The sequence below is a fragment of the Zosterops lateralis genome, assembly GCF_965231275.1.
Source record: "Zosterops lateralis genome assembly, chromosome: 8".
NCBI lineage: Eukaryota > Metazoa > Chordata > Aves > Passeriformes > Zosteropidae > Zosterops > Zosterops lateralis.
In genome coordinates this window covers 22,019,238-22,036,403 of record NC_139768.1, presented here as the reverse complement: position 1 = coordinate 22,036,403, position 17,166 = coordinate 22,019,238, and the positions used below count along the sequence as shown (strand labels likewise).

General features: G+C 46.6%; 1 protein-coding gene across 11 annotated transcripts in view; it reads left to right on the top strand.

The window, feature by feature from the left end:
- The window catches only part of LOC310912314 (uncharacterized protein), a gene marked incomplete at its 5' end in the record, with an annotated part of 70,842 nt that overhangs the window by 6,219 nt on the left and 47,457 nt on the right, over positions 1-17,166 (top strand). For 3 of the 11 annotated variants that reach the window (XR_014590650.1, XR_014590651.1, XR_014590652.1), the window contains 2 exons: positions 475-615; positions 955-1,712. The exons of 2 other annotated variants lie outside the window; for them this stretch is intronic. Coding sequence is in view for 1 of the 9 variants with exons in the window: in XM_083866810.1 (XP_083722936.1) it covers positions 475-615; positions 955-969 (156 nt within the window). Of the gene's footprint in view, positions 1-468; positions 616-954; positions 1,715-17,166 lie in introns of those variants that run through there. 6 more of the 11 variants (XR_014590648.1, XR_014590649.1, XR_014590653.1 and 3 more) reach the window with 6 other exon arrangements.

Here is a 17,166-nt window from a genome sequence, read left to right as displayed (position 1 = left end):
CGTGCATTTTTTTTAGCACCTCAAGTACATAATTGCTAGTTGCAGCATCCTGGAATACGAATATAAGTATCCAGCTTTGAAACGCATAACCTCAGTGAATTCCTCCATTTGCTAATGCCTTCCCAAATATTCAAGCTCACAGGGATGTGCACGCTGTGGAAGTCATACAGAGTGTAATAAAACAGAACTCCTAAAGCGAAATTAAGCTGTTTTTCTGGATGTTCCAGGCCTCCGAAGCCCGGGGTTGTTTTTTTTGTACATGCATAATGTATGTCAAACATAGATACGCCTGAACTCTGTGTGTGATTCCATCGGCTTGTCGCTCCGTTACTTTGCTTCAATCCAACAACTTTTCCCATAACTAGTTCCGAACTAAGAGTGCTTTTACAGACTAATTTTTTCTTTCTTTCCTTCTTTACTCCCTGAAACGGAAACAAAATAGGGAAAACGCTTTTTTTTCCCCCGGAGTTTTAGCAAACATCACCTCGGTGCAGTGCACAGATGAGGGAATACCTGGCCAGAGGTGCTGCCTTTCCCCGCGTCGCTCGGCTGGCCATTCCCCGAGGGCAATGCAGGTCTCTCATCGCTTCTTTTAGCCGCAGGAACCCGGCAAAGGTGAGGCCGCTGCGGGGAGTCGCTGCTGGGCCCCGCCTGCGCCCCCAGCTCCGCGGGCAGCGCCGAGCGCGCTGCGGGGACTCACCGGCCGGGCTGCTCGGCCAAGCCCTTCACGGCCCGCACATCTCTCGGCCAGCACCAGACACAGCGGGGGGTGTCAGGCCGGGCTGGAACAGCCGCTGCCAGCGGAGGAGTAGGAGCGCCCTGCCCGGGCACGGAGCGGGGCTGTGGCACGGGGGGAGCTGCGGGACACGGCTCCTCTCTCCTCTTCCCGGCCGTGAAGGCTGCAGGAGCAGCAGCCGGGAATCGAAAGTGACCCTCTCTCCCGACTCCTGCCAGGTCTGCGCTGTTTGATGCTGCGATCCAACGAAAGTCTGAACTGGAGCGATAATTTTCTCCATATGGGCAGGAGAGCGCGCACACGGCGGTTCTCCCCACAAATCACCTACCTCCGATTGCTTTTCACTTTCCGCAAACAGTTACAGGGGGAACAAATAAAATTAAAAAAAAAAAAAAAAAAAAAAAAAAAAAAAAAAAAAAAAAAAAAAAAAAAAAAAGGGGTATGGGAGGGAAGGGAAGATGTTATGGTGAAGAAAGTGGTTTTTTGACCGCAGGTCGGAAATGCAGCCGGTGCCTCACGGCGCACCGGCGAGGGGCGGGCGGCTGCTGCCCGCAGGCTCCGTCCGACAGCCGCGGGGGTCCCGGACAGGGAACGCTCCCCACGGCTGAAGGCAGCGGCTGGTGAGGCAGAGCAGGAGCCCGGACCTCCCTGTGGGGAGAAGTGCGTGCGGCTGCGAGGGGTCTGCTCCGCAGGCAGCGCCGGTGCAGAGCCTCGCTGCTGAAAATCTGCTCTGCAGCTTCCCCGCGCCCCGGCGCAGCGCGGCCAAGGCAAGGACAGCGCCGGCCGCAGCTCCCGCAGTTTCCCGCGGCTCCCCGCACTTCCCGCACGGGCAGAGCGGGCGGGCACGGGCAGGGTGCTGGCGAAGGGGGCCGGGGCAGGCAGAGAGGCCTCCTGGTCTCCCTTCACACCTCCCCGAGATGTTAGCAAGGGTGGCTCGTTCTCCCCTTTGGCTGTATTTCAGAAGAAGGGAGCGGGGAAGGAAGATGAAAAGCTTGCGGAGGGTTTGGGAAAGGCAGCCCGGCCGCGGTGTGACATTGCAGAGAGGAGCCGAGGGAGGCAGCAGGGACCTTGCAGTCGGTGTAATGTATTTTATATACTTTTTTTAAAGGTTTCAGTGAAACTAGCAGGTTTGTTTGTGGTTCGCTGCTCCAGCCCGAGGAAAACCCCCGCGCATCTCCAGGCGGGGATGTGCCCGGAGGTGGCCGATGGCCCCTCGCCTGCCCGTGTCCCGCCGGGACCCAACTGCTTCTCGAATCGTCCCAACTTAGGGCGCTTCCTTACAAACGACCAAACACCATGTGTTTGTTTGTTTATTTGATTGTTTTTGCGCTGTTGTCCTGCTGGCAATGTGACGGCGGGCAGAGAAACCCGCTCCCGGCCACCGCCGCCGTGACGTTGAGTCAGGGCAACACTACAGGTGTTACTGCGGTGTTCGGGAATTAATCCTCCTTCCTTTCCCCCTCCTCCTTCCCGGAGTTATTTCCTAGCCTGCCCAGATAGCTGGGAAAGGGTCCCATATACCCCGGAGCTGTAAATTGAGCGCTGAAATACTTGATCTCACTGATCTTTGCAGAATTAAATCTGGCCTCATTTTACAGGAGGAAGCGAAGTCAATCTCGGAGGTTTTGCGAAGAAAGGCTGTTATTTCTTAGAGGATAGGCGTTTAAGTTGTTAAATATTAGTTTTTAATTACGTATTGTTCTTTTAAAAAATAATATTTATACTTAGGTCTGTGAAGGTATTCAATTGAATTTTCAAGCCATCAGCTAGCCATTCTTTACACGCCTGATGGGAAACAGCCCATTGTACCCGCGCCCGGCTGTTCCATCAGCAGACAGCAGGCGCTAAAGTGTCCCCATTGTCCCCCGAGGCCTCGGCGGGGCCGCCGGGCAGCACCGGGCCCGTGGGGACCGGGCGGGGCGGGGACCTGGGGGGACATCTCTGTCACAAACCTCAGCTGAGGGCACGGACAGGGAGCGGGACACGCTCTGCCACAGCCGGGCAAAGCCACAGAGCGAAGAAACTAAAGAGCAAGAACTAGTGATAATGAGTAAAAAATTCGGGATGAAGGGCACCCGCGAACCCCGCGGTGATTTACGAGCTGTCCCCACCAGGTCCCCGGGGCTAAAGGCATGTCCCCACAGGGCCCTGGTGTGAGGGTGGCTGCGGGTGCTCCGGCCCTTGCGGGGCGTCTGTGCGGCCGAGCTGGGCCCGGCACGGCTGCGGGGCCGAGCTTGTGTGAGCAACACGGGACTGACCGCACACCTGGGGGTTCCCCCGAACGGCCCCTCAGCCCCCAGAGCCCCCCCCGAACAGCCCCTCAGCCCCCAGAGCACCCCCCGAACAGCCCCTCAGCCCCCAGGGCACCCCCGAACAGCCCCTCAGCCCTCAGAGCAACCCCTGAACGGCCCCTCAGCCCCCAGGGCACCCCCCGAACAGCCTCTCAGCCCTCAGAGCACCCCTGAACAGCCCCTCAGCCCCCAGAGCACCCCCCGAACAGCCCCTCAGCCCTCAGAGCACCCCTGAACAGCCCCTCAGCCCCCAGAGCACCCCCCGAACAGCCCCTCAGCCCTCAGAGCATCCCCCGGCACCCCCAGCTCCGTCCGGCCCACAGCAACCCCGCGGTCTGCAGACACCCCCAACGGGAGGCTTTGCCCCGCCGTCAGAAGAGGCCGTTTTGCAGAATTCTTGATTTGAGCTCCCTCCGGCCTCACCATGGCTCGGGCCGGGCCCTGCCCGCCTGTGCAGAGCCCCGGGGCCGCGGGGAGGGGGGAGCCGGGGTGTCCTGCGGCGGGGCGGGGGTCCGGCCATACAGGTAAACGCGCCTTAAAACAGCGGGGCGGGCACCGCGCACTGAAGCCGCCTGGGCTGGAAGTCAAGTTTGTGGCTGGGACTTATTTCGGTGTGTAAATATCTCTGCTCTCCATAAACTTGGGGAGTGGACTAAAACTGAGCACATGCGGCTCAGCATCTGTTTAGCTGGACGCATCTCGCAGACGAGTATTGACTTTTCACCTCCCGATCCTAAATGGGAAATAAAGAGGTTGGTGTCCTCTATTGTCTTTGCAGTCGCCTATCCCAGGATTAAAGAGATCTCCATTTTACTGGCTGTCTTTCATTTAACTGTTTGGAGACCAGAGATGGAAAATATTTGCCGAGAAGAAAAGAATAGCTGCATGGGATCATTTGCAATTCAGTGTGAAAATATTCTACCAAACCCATTTCTATCCCAGTGCAGTTGGAAAAAAAAATTAAAAAAAAAAAAAAAAATAGGGCATAGCCGTCAACAGCCCATTCCACTCTGCTGGACAGCACGGAAAGTTTTAGGCAACAAAATTCCTAATGAGAGACAGCAGCAAGCAGCACAATCATGTCTCTGAATAAACTGTGAGGCAGCTTTAATTGCTAGAAATGCTAGTATTAGCTAAAATATCACAGTTCTGGTAAACGGGAGACATCCATATGGTGAAGCCTGTATGGACAGACTCCAGCAGAAGCCTCGGCTTCAGGTGGCACTCTTGGAATTGCAGAGGGATGAGCCCTTGGAAGGAAGTCAGGATAAAAGCAGAGCCGTCCAACGTAGCATGCAGGGTGTGTGCCCGAGAGAAGCGAATCCAGAAACAACTGCTTTTCAAACTGACAGAGAAATGAGCATCATTTATATTCGAATACTATTTCATTATCGCTGCTGCCGTGGGCGGGACATTTCATGTAAAAATATGCTTTGCAAAGCGTGAGCGGAACTGGCCAGGCTCGAAACCCCCAGAGCGTTGTTTTAGGTGGTGTGGAGAGCTCTCCCATGGCCAGGAGCAGATAAATCCCCTCTTCCCGAGCTGCCCGGGCCGCTGGGGGCTGTGCCCGGACCGCCAGTGCCCACTGGTGGCTGGCCGCGCTTGGAGCAGAGCATGGAAAGAATCCCTGATGGGAAGGAAATTCCTTGAAAACGCGGTGTTTGTCTCGTCCAGAGCTGGTTCTTGCTTGCTTTGGGCACCCCAAATAGGACAGGGAGGGGGAAAGGAGGGAATTACCTGCAGCTGTGTGTTCACTCTGGGTTAGAGCTGCGTGTGAACATCCAGGGCACTGAAGAACACCAGCTCTCACGAGTCTCATCCCTGCACTGGTCACTGCAGTCACACACAGTTCAGAGGAACTCTGATACTTCGGCATCTAAAAACTTCCCTGGAGAAGGGTTTGGTTATGGATAACTTATTTGCTTTGCAATAATATTTAGTGTTCCCTTAGTCATGGACTAAGGATCACTTGTGCAGGCTCTTCTTCAATGCATAGATAACAATCCCTGGCACAGCATTCTCAGTAAGAGGGCAAAGCAAGTGTCTGTGCCTTGAAAAAAGCCAGAGAAGAAAGAATCAATATTACAGTAAATAACAGGTAAGAAATGGTGAAGCTGAGGACAAAAGGACACTTAATTCCAGTGCACTGATTATGAACCGTTTTCTACTCTGGATAAAGCCAGTGGTAAAACGCCTCTTGCTACTCAGTGCAATATGAAACCACATTGCATGATGATATAGTGATGGTATATAGCTCTCAAACAGTATTTCTCTTCTTATTTTTTTTTTCTACAGCCTGAAACACGTGCATTGTCCCACAGCATTGCACATGATCCAGTACAGAGGCAGAACCACCAAGAAGGTCAAAAAGCAAATCACAGGAGGAGCTGTAGAAGCAGGATGTGCACCCACAGTGAAAGTGTTTTGTATATGCAGTTTAGGAATTACAATGCAACACTTACTCTCTGAACTTCTGCATCACTGTGAAAAATACTTTATAAATACTTCCTATAGAAAATCTTTCATACTTAGAACAATTAAATAGTTACAAAGTCATAAAAAAATGGCCATGTGAGCTCAGAGGAGGGAGCTTGCCACTAAATTCCTTTTCTGACCGTGATGCTTTATAACCTGTATCTGCAGTCAAAATGAAGAAAGAAAACTGACACCTCAGAGGAAATCAGTCACATCAGATGATACACAGATGTATTTAGATTGGTGCCTTGATTTTTCCAGCTTTTCCACCAGACACTGATTCATTGTTATCCTTAGGCTGGAGAGTCTCAGAGAAGGCGTGAGGAACTGCAGCTTCTTCCTCCACAGTAATCAAAACCTGCCAGTAGCCAGGGAAGCTCAGTGACGTGAATGAAAAGATAAAGTGCTTGCAGGGACACATCCACCCCAAGCTATCCTTCCTCTCCTGTTATATCCGACTGGAGACTGCGCCCGGAGCCGGGATGAGCTCCGCCTCCAGCTCCGAGCGGGCTCCTGCTGTCAGGCGTCTTTCGGGGAAGATGCAGAGTGTCATCATTTCCCAGCAAACTGTTCCCTTAAGGCTTTCTGTTGGGCAACTTTTCTGAGCCATAAACATATCCTGCAATTCAGACCAGGAGCATTAGCAGCTACCAAACAAAAACGTTCAACACACGCAGGCAGGCAGGGCAGGATAAATGACTGGTCAGGCCCCTGCTGTGTAAATACTTTCAGACAGGTAAAGCAGTGCCATGTTACCTTCAAAAAGTTCACTGAAAGCCCCTCCTGGAGCTGTTTTTTACCCACAGCAGTCAGTTTTCAGGTCACTCACTGTGTAACCTGCCAGGGATTGCTGGGCACCAGCTATATTATTTGGCATTACGTTTTGCATTACTGTTGTGCCAGGAAAGCAAACTCGTGGCAAGAGACAGAAATGCAGAATAGAATTATGGTCCCCACCCCAGAGCAGTTCCATTCTTAATCTAAGATACAAAAAAGGGAAATAAAATATGAAAAGGAAAAGAAAACAGCAGGTGGAGACAGGGAAGGGGAAAGAAAGGATGAGACAGGACTGATTAGTGTGATACTGAGCAGCCTCAACACAACAGCTGCTATCTGGCATCAAATTCTCCACATAAGTGATGGCTGGATGGGGCCTGCAGGGAACTTGCCAGCACATTTTACCACATGAGCCATACGTTCTGTGTCACAACTGCCAAAAGCGCTTTGGGGTTGTAAGGATGGTTTGTGGTTGTGGCTTGGCAAGAGGTATAAGGAGGCAAGAGTGTGTGTCTTTCAACTGTACTGATATGCCAAGAATAAAGGAAAAAAAAATACAGGGAGGCTCTCAGGCTCAGTCCTCGTGACACTATCATGAAAAGAAATGTTTGTTTATAACAAGACACCAAATTTGTGAATCACAAAACCTAACTGGCAGCTTCCAGTGATGTGTAAGAATCAGTTTGAAAGTCTTCTTCCCTCTACTGTGTATTCAGGCTGCGATTGCAGGCAGAGTCACCTCGTGCTGACTAGCAGCCCACACAGTGCTTGGCAAGCCTGAGTTTTGAAGGGAGGCTGAGATTTGGGACCTCCTGGTTCCTGCAAGGAACTGCCAGATGTTCACAGGAGGTTGTCTCACAGCGAGGGTCGGAGCTGGACTGCCCCAGTTTTTGGGTTCTTTTTCCTTGCATGTATCTGGCACAATCCACACCTCAGTTTGGAAACCTTGACCCATATTAGGTTACGCTTCTAGTTAAAAACTCGTTCATGTCAGCTTGAAAACCACATACTTCAAAATATAATGTACTTTAACATTCTTTTGCTCCCCCCACACCCCATGGCCTCTAATTTAGTAGGGTTTTAAGAGCATCATGTGATTGAACTTTGAGCTGCTCCCAGGCATCTAAAAAAAGTAATTGGAGTATTTAGGCTTTAAATGGATTCTCTTTTCAATCTAAATGGTATCACACATCAGAGATGTCAGTACGAGTGGTTGAAGAGAGATTAGAAATTCTCCTAAACACTCTGGTAATTAAATCATTTATACACACACATATTTATTTGAAGAAGCTCTGGCTGCCCCAGGCCTCATCTCCTCTGTGCTCCCACCACCTCAGAGTGTGGGGTTTGAACACCCATCCTGCCTGAAGGCAGCGGGTGTCAGCCCTGCTATTGGCTGTTCACTGGGGATTTCTCAAGACTCTTCCCTGAAGGAACACTTCTTTCTCAACAGAAACTCACAAGCCTGACTTTAGACAGCAGCTGATGGAATTAGAGACTAAAAAACCCTTCAGGATTTATGACTTCATCTTTTTATTCCTTTCATACAGTATCTAGTACCTATCAGCCATTGCAAATAGGAATATGGTAAGTAGTGGCTAAACTCTGCTTCAAGTTCAGACCTGAGAGCTGTTGTTATAATTAAGTCATATTAGTTACTTATCTTTTCAGTTCCTTTTTTAATGCCCATAGGTTTTTATCTTCTCTGAAAAGAAGCACAAGCAGCAGCAGGAATGGTCCTGCTTCATGTGGGATAATGGCTGGTACCACTACATAAAGTGCCTGAGCATGCACTTGCCTCTGCCCCTTGAGTGTCCCCTGCCTCTAGACAGGTTATCACTGCAAGGAGATTACAGAAATTCTAGAACCATCTATTGATCTCAAAATAGGGGACACCTAAAATAGACTTCACTGGTTATGAGTAGCCCAAATGACCTCTTTAATGTTCTTACCTATCAAGTTGCTTTCTTTCTTTAATTAAATTACAGAGGAGCTGATTCATGTATATGCTCACCTTCTGTTAGTGTTAATTTGGAGAGCTCTGTGCTGGGACAATCCTGACAGACAAACATAGATAGGCCCTTTCCTTCTAAAATGTACCAAAAATACAAAGAGGCAATGCAAAAGTTTTCACATATTGTCATTGCACTCAGTCACATGGAACTAGCAACAGCAACTCTTTTGCTAACTGCACCCTTCTCATTAGAGTAATTGTAATAACTCAGAAATACACAGCCTCAAACACACCTGCCCAACTAAAACAAAGGATAACGAGATTTTATGGTCACCAGCAGTGAATCAAATCATATCAACTTAATCTCAGCAAACATTTTATCTCAAAAACATGAGATAATTCTTCTACTTTGTCACTATGTTCATCCAGTGTCCCTTCTGAACATGCCAGAATGAGATGCTAAACCTAAACAATGACACCTCCTGGGTGGATTTTACACTCTGCAAGATCAGTTTCTTTGTGCTTGGGAAGGAGTGACTCACAGCAGCCCAGTAACCAGAGGTAACTATGCAATACATACAATGACTCCAGCAGCTTTCCCAAGGGCACTTGTTCCACACCCTCTTCCACAAGGCACGGAGCAGCCACGTGCTCCTGAGCAGATTGCAGGTATTTCATGTAAAACACACAGGTTCACAGTTAGCATGCCTTCACCACCTGGGCTTGTGGCATGCATATCATCAAGGGAGAAAACCCCTGCACTTTAGCAGCAGTTTTAAATTTATGTTAATATTTTTTATTTATTCTCCTCCCTTGTCCTTACAGCACCAAGGTAGTTGTGCCCATGGATCCCAAGACCCAAGTGGCAGGACATGTCAAACCATCTGTCAGTCAAGTGCCAGCAGCCTTTACATTTACTGCTTTAATTTGTCTTTCTGAAAATGCTCTTCAAATATATGAATTATTTTCAGTTATAAATCTAAGATGGAAAAATTAAATATTAGGCAGATCTGGCTCTCCACCCTTCAAGTAATACCCATATGCACATTCCTTCCTCTTTCCAATCCCTGTTTGTTCATAATTCTGCTGGATTTAAAGCAAAGGACCTTGCATGTGGTAGCAGCACTCAACTGGTCACAATTCAAGGCAGCTGCAGATTTCCAAATTAAACCCAATGTGGAAGTCCTTAAAACAAACAGAGACACTTGGACTTGTAACACCAGAAGTGTTTGAGATTCCTTAAATACACACAACAGCTCATTCTTTCTGCTTCAGAAGCTCAGTGGAGGAAGCAGGGCTTGTCATTTAGTAGAGTAATTATAATGATTCATTATTATGATTATTAATTATAATCATATAATCACAGTAATGATTAATAATTATAGTCATTACTATTTATATTAAAAGAGATCCTAGAGGCCCCAGTCAGAATAGTGGGCTCCATTGTGCTTCTTAAGGTAAGGACAGATGATTAGGGGCATCCTAAGGACGTGGGGACTGTGGTAAAGGACCCAGACCCTGCAGATCTGGGAAATTCCTCTTCTTGCTGCCATGTGCACAGTGTGGTGGGGCAGCACACGGAGTGTGAGTGGAGATGTGCCATCTTCTCAGGAACAGGGTGGGAGAAGGCAGGTGAGGCCTTGGGGAATGTCAGTGGGACAATGACAAGGGACACATGAAGTGACAGTCACAGTTTGGAGAAGGGACCTGCAGTGGCAGTGTTTGCAAACCCACTCTGTGCTTGCTGTGGTGCTCCACTTTGTGACAAGCCTGTGCTTGGGAGAGGTGGGCTGCTGTGACAAGCACTGCCTACTGCTGCTGTGCCAAGCACTGCCTGGCTCCCGTGGTCTCCAAACCATCAGCTCACTCAGCCCATGTGGATGCACTCCTCTGGGTGTTTTCCTGCCCTGGCTTGTGAGGGACTTGCCCCATTCTCCCCTCTCTTCTCCAGCATCCCCCTCTTGTCTACATAGAATCATAGAATGGTTTGGGTTGGATAGGACCTTAAAGTTCATCTAATTCCAACCTCCTGCCATGGAAAGGGACATCTTCCACCAGACCAGGTTTCTCCAAGCCCTGTCCAACCTGTCCTGGAACACTTCCAGGAATGGGGCACCTACAGCTTTTGTGGGCAACCTGTGCCAGTGCCTCAACACCCTGACAGTAAATAATTTCTTCCTAATATTTAACCTAAACATACCCATTTTCAGTTTGAAGGAGTTCTCCCTTGTCCTATCATTACATGCCCTTGTAAATAGTCCCCCTCCAATTCTCTTGTAGCTCCTCTTTCAACTCTGAGGACTTTGAGATGTAAAAATACCACCTATACCTGGTTAAACATTAATTATATCATATAATACCAAGCAGAGGACAACACTATCTTGTCTGCCCAGCACTGCCTGCAGTAATTGTGGAGCCCATGACCCTCTGTAGCATATTTTGTTCATTCCTGGAGTTTGCTTTCTGCAGCAGTTAAACACAGTGCATGTTAATGAAATAGTCTAATACTGCATGCTCAGAAGCCTCCAGAAGCCAAGGTACTACCAAAATTAATGGTCTAAAGATAAGTGTGTATAAACCTTTGAAAGATAAAGCCCTTGGCCTCTTGTTCTGTCTGTACATAAATTCCTGCTTTCTTGACACCTCCTCGTATGTGTTTGAAGATGTAAAAGAGAGCTCTGCATCCAGTGCTGTAGTTTCTCTGTTCTTCTCCAGGCTGCTCCTAAACTCAATCTTCTCTATTCCTCCAGTCTAGTCTCAAATTTCTTGGTTAACCAGTAAAAGCTATTTCCATTGTTCTATTTAGGGACTACAGGACATTCAAGTACTCACTTGTGAGCCAGGTCAACTTAAAGAGCTTTAAAGATGTCTATACAATCTCCAGTTATAGAAGCAAGGAACAAAGACTTTTTGTAAAATGTGTGAAAAACCCTTAACTTCAAAACCCTGGGGAATATAAAAAATGGTGATGCTTTACACATCTCCCTCTAACTCCCCCAGAGAGGAGAATGCACAGGTCATGGTAATAACATGATATTGTTATTACCAAACACTGAGAAGTCAATCTCTTCTTGCACAGGCAGATCTGCTGCAAACTTCATCAGGCAAGTTGATGAAATTATATCTGGCACATGCTCCATGACACAGGAGGACAAACCTCCCTGGAAGTGTCTTTGTTCTTTCTTTCAGAAAAGCAAGAAAAGGGAGCAGCTGATGCTCGGGTACAGGTGTCCTCCTATCTGCAGGACACTGATGCTGTTGCACAGTGTGATGCAACTTTCAGGGGATTATTTTGGCACTGCAAAGTTTTACATCTCTTCGGATTCTCAGTAAAAACGTCCCCAGAAAAGAAATCCGACATTAGAAAATGAAGTTTGGAAATGACAAAGTCAAGGCCTTCTTATGCTCCCTGTATACATGATCACATGTGTATGTCAAACAGGGAGCAGGGTGGGGCTGGATGCTCCAAGTGAGTGAGTTATGGTGGAGCCTTGTCTGATTCACTCCAAAGGTTGGATGGCATGCACTCCACGAGACATGTGGCTGCACAGCAAACAATGAGCATAAAAATAAAACCTGAACAGCTGCCTCATTTGCTAAGCACGTCCATCTTGTACATTGAGTAAGTCTGGGTTCCTGTGTGGAGAAAAAAAAAAATCTGATGGTATTAGCTATATATATACACACTGCATGTGGACACATCAATATCGGATGCTTTATAGGGCTGGGATATGTCCTGGACTCCAGACAGATATAAGAAGAAAAGACATCTTAGAGAATATTGCATTTTTGGCAACATGTGCTGGCTCAAAGGAATTGTAAAGGAAGTAAATTAAATAGTACTAAGAATGTGTATATTTATAGCACTTTTTTCCTATACAAGGATCTCAAAACATCTCTCAAGAAATTAAGCTTCACAACATTGCTGTGATCTAAGTAACAAATATTACTTTTTTCCTAATGTATGAAGTGGACCAGAAAAAGACAAAGCAGTTTAACTAGACCATTAAGAGCAAGAAAGTCTGAATCTTAGGCTCAGATTTTAACTCTTAGCCAAATTGTCTTCTGTGAAAACATACAGGGAAGCTATTGATTTTCATGCTTCCTTGCTCTTCTCCAACAATCCAGCACAGTGCTCAGGCATATGGTTAACTTAAGGCCATTGACTGTTGGCTTATATTTCTGAAAAAACCTTTTGGCATGGAGTACACACAGTTTTGAGGAAAATAAAGAAGTAGGTTTATAAGAGCACTGGTCATTTTACCAACTGTGCCTAGAATTTCCTGGACGTTATAAATGTTCAGCTGAATCCCCAGTGTCAGATTGTATTAAAAGACTGTCCTCAGAAAGGAACATTCCAAATTTCCACGAGCTTTGCCAGTTTCCAATGATTTGATGTTTATTTGAGCTATTGTATAAAGTTTTCTGTTGAGTCAGATCATTCATGACTAGCTGCTGGGACCACAGAGTGTCAGCAGAACATAATTCATCTGCGGCTGATGGCAGCACAGTTTACTGGATAGGTAGTGCTTCTTCAGGCAGAGATACCACCAGGAAACTTGGTGGGGTTTATTCCCTGTTAAAACAGAAATCAAGCATTCTGTTCCCTCTTTGTTTGCTTGTTGGATCTCTTTAGGGGGTGGAGAAATACCTGTAGCATCTTTCTGGAGTGAAAGAGGGAGGGAAAAGCAGTATCATTATTTTAAAGAATGTCCCAGGCATGCTCTTTTCTGTATCATCCGTGCTGCCTTGAGTCTTTTGTTGGCTTTTTGTCTTTTTTTTAATCTTTGTGCCTTCCCACATACACACACACACACCTGCTGAACCTCTGCCTTTTCAGCATATTCCTAAGGGAATTCCTTCAGACTGCATAAAGTACCCAGCTTTTTTTCTTCATAATAGAAGAAATACCTACCAAGATTATGCCTTGCTTTTGTGGTATGAACTACAGTTGAATAAAACTTCCCCAGCTGCACAGTGAGACCAAGTCTTTGAGCTCACATGTGCTTTCTGTGAAAACAGCTCGCCCAGAAACGTAAAGCAAAAATTTTTTTTCTTTTTTTCTTTTCTTCCATTTTTTGTGACCGCTTCTCAAAAGTAGCTGTGCATGGAGCTCTAATTAGCTTGTACCTCTGTAGATGGGACATCTTGGCTTCAAGATAGAGCCTGTGTTGACTTAATTACTTAGATCTTAAGCTATGCAAGGCTCTTGGTGCTTGTGTAGTACCTGGCAGTGCTGGAACTGGACTGAAGTTCCTCAGCAAGACCTCAATGCAAATAATGAATGAAGCTACATAAGAGGACTTTGAGTAACTCGTTCTAAACCACAAGATGTTTGGACTGCAAATAAAGAAGGATATGTGGGATATAATCTGCTGTTGAGCTTTAGCACAATTCTTGTTAACTCTGAGCCTGACACAGCCAGAACAATAGCAGGCTATAGATTTTGTTTCTGTCCCTGACATTTACTAAGCACTGCAAGACTAAAACATTTTGAAGGTTATATCCAATGTCTTGCAGAACGAATGACAAATGTCAACCCTTACACTCTTGCAAGATCTGAGCAGGAATAAGACAACTCTATAGACTGAGGCAAGTTTATTATTACAAATACCTTATTAAATCTAAATGGTAATGGCATTCCAATTAGCTCATTGTTAGGAATCTTTCATGTTTGACTTTCATTTAGACTGATTACGGGAATAATGCAGACCCTGTATAAGTAATTGGCACAAAATAAAAGCATTTGAGCTGCAAAAACCCTCCTAGAGGCTGTGCTCTTTAAAAAAAATAAATAAAAGCTTCCTATCTTTCCCAGCTCATGAGCTCTCTCTGTTCACCATAATAATGAGACAACCCATTGAGTCTCCTGTGGGCCTGGTGGTATCGGAGCTCCCTTTTTACCTACCCCTCTCTTCTCAGGAGCTGTAGGGGGGCTCCTTCTCTTTTACTCTCCACCATCCTATTCTCTGCTCCCTTCATCACAAGTCTTGGCACTGTTTTATTGATCCTGCTCAACTGTGGATTCTTTCACACCCAGATCACAGGCCAGCCTCTGTCTCTCCCACACCCTCCTCCTCCTTCTCCTAACAGCCCTGCTGCTCTTTCCAGATGAGCAGCTGGGAACTTGCCTTTCTGTCCTGGCTCCCTGCTCCTTGGAGAGAAAAGGTGTTTCCTTTTGCAGCAGAGCCTCTGTCAGCCAGACGGGGACTATTGGTGACCCCTCACAGCAGTTTTCTGCTTGCTTGCTTCAGAGGGCAGAATATGGGAAAGGACTTTTTCAATACTTTCTGCAACCTGGGATGGAGATTTTCCCTTCTTCCCCTGGCAGAAGGAGGTCTGGATAAAGAGCATCCACTGTGGAGTCTCTCTTGCCATGAAGAGGGCCAGAGCACAACCTCTGTAGAGCTCAACCAGGCTGGGGGGTTCTGGCTTCCCCCCATCAGTTAAGTTCCAGCAGGCCAAGGGTGCACCAAGCCTGGAGAACCTGGCTTACAATTTTGTGTAGGCTGAGAAGGAAACATCCCATTCCAAGAGACGCTGGTTTCAGGGAAAGGCACCAAAAGCCACTGCCTGGAGCCCCAGCTTGTTAGGGTAAGAGAAGGAGCAGATATCACGAGATACTTGGTGAAACATCCATCTCTGCCAGACCTCCCTTCCTCGTCTGATTAATCTGGTGCCAGCCCTGGTGTGTTTCTGGGCACAGAAGCTGAGAAGTAAAATAAGCCATGTAGGAAAGATTTCCTGCTCTTTGGTCTGGCTATGCACATCCATTTCACCCTGCTCTGTGCCAGGGCCAGGGATGTTTGGGCACATCCCCAAACCTTCTGCCCTTTCCCACTCCAGTGTGGGTGAGAAGGGCCTACAGCAGTGGGCTATGGGGATCTGAGACACACTCCAGCCACTTCCCCACCACGGGGATCAAGCTGGGAGCATGGCTCTGGATTGCAGCTTCCTGGCAGTGCAGATACAGCATGTGTTATCCGTATGACGGCGCGCCAGGAAAGGTCTCTGGTGTGGGAAAGGCCAGCAGTTCCTACTTAGGAACTATTTGGCTTCTGCAGGGCTCTGGAGGGTGAGCTAGGAGTTACAAAACAGCAACAGCAGCAGGGTTTTGGGAAAAGCCAGGGAAGTTGGCGGGAACAGCTGTAAAAGAGCAGGAAACTGAAAGCTGGGCTGGGATCAGCCTGGCTGCTGTTAGGGGTGAACAGTGCTGCTCATGGCACAGGGCTGCTGGACTCATTGGGCAGTGGAGCAGGACCCAGAAAGGTAATGAAATACCCATTCTTGGAAGTTCTCAAGACTGAGATGAACAAACCCTGAGAAACCTGGTTTGAACTCACTCTTGACCCCACTCTGAGGTGGAGCTTAGACTGCAGAACTCCAGAGGTCCCTTTTTCCAGTAATTGCATGACTGAATATGGGTTGGGAATGCCTGTTTTGTTCTATCCTTTTGGTGAAAGCATCTTTCATTTCTGACAGTGCTGATCAAACAATATCTGCCATTTCTGGAGCTGAGAAATCTGCCTGTGCAGGAGTGCACTGTCTCTGGAGTGCTCGTGGTGCACAACCAGCCCACAAATCTGTAAAACAGTCTGATAATTCTTTGCATTTGGTCTCCTAGAGTGTCTCTCTAGGGTTGGTGACCCTTTGCCTGCTGGTAGAATAACTTTCTTCACTCATCTGGACTGGCAGGTGACTCTCCTGATGAAATTAGGGAAGACTTACATGGATTTCCACAGGAGGGTCAGGAATTTCAAGTGTCTCTAGGCAGTGATGTTTAGTGGACTTTTCATATTGGCTGGATCATGATCTGGTACAAAACACAGTAGTGTTCTACAACATTTGATCTACTGTAATCTAGTATGACAATCTTGTTAGGAATGAGTTACTTTAAAAGAAAAAAAAGCAGCAAACAATGAAGCAACTGGCTCAAAAAGCTGTGACAGGTAAAATAATGACAAATAATGGGCACATGCCTAAATAAAGTGTATAGTTAAGCATGTGCTTAATTACTTTGCTGGACTGATTATGGGTACTTTCTCAAAGTGAAAATGAAAATTTCTCCACAGCTGAAGCATATAAACAGACCTGTGCCAGAGATCCTGTATTGTGTGAATAAGAAATACGCCCATGGATGGCTAAGTTTTAAATTAACTCTGATTTTTATGGGACTCTTTGAACCAGAAACCACGACAGAACTTTCAATACTAAGCTGGCAGTAATTTAGGCATTGCTGTATTGTCAGGCCTATTTATCCTGCCTTTGTGCTTGTAACTGGGCTATATTTACTTGTCACATTAAAATAACCAAGAGTTCACTTTTGTGTGTTTGAGCCATTCCATGAGGTACACTCAGATCAGAGCCTTGTTATCTGTCTGCAGCAATAAAGATGAAAAATCTGCTGACATCCCCAACAAGCTGTAAACCAGGTTGTTTAACAAAGTTTGTTTTGATGCTCAGAATTACCGTGTTGTCACTGTTAATTAGGAAGTTTCACTTCAGGTAAAACCTTGGATGGGTCTAAAGTGATTGGCAACAATGGATCTGGAGCTGGTAACTGGATTAATAGCTACAAAATTCTTCTGAATAACCCTACTTACACTTCTGTCTATAAGGTTAACCAGAAAGGAAATTATGAAGAGTAAATTTTCTCTGTTTAAAACCCATAAGCCTTACAAATTGTATTTACATTTAATTAAAAAGCAGACACATTAGCCATTTTTTCCTGCACTTTTTTTTTGTTTCAGATTCTGCAGTGGTTCAGAATTTCTCTGCAAGATATTTAATGATAATCTTTTTATAAATAATAAGATAGTTAGACAAGGTTGCCTTTAACCCCAAGTCTTGATTTGTAAGTTTAATCAGTTTCCAAACATATTATTAAGAATTGTGAACACACACACACACAAAAAAAAAAAAAAAAAAAAAAA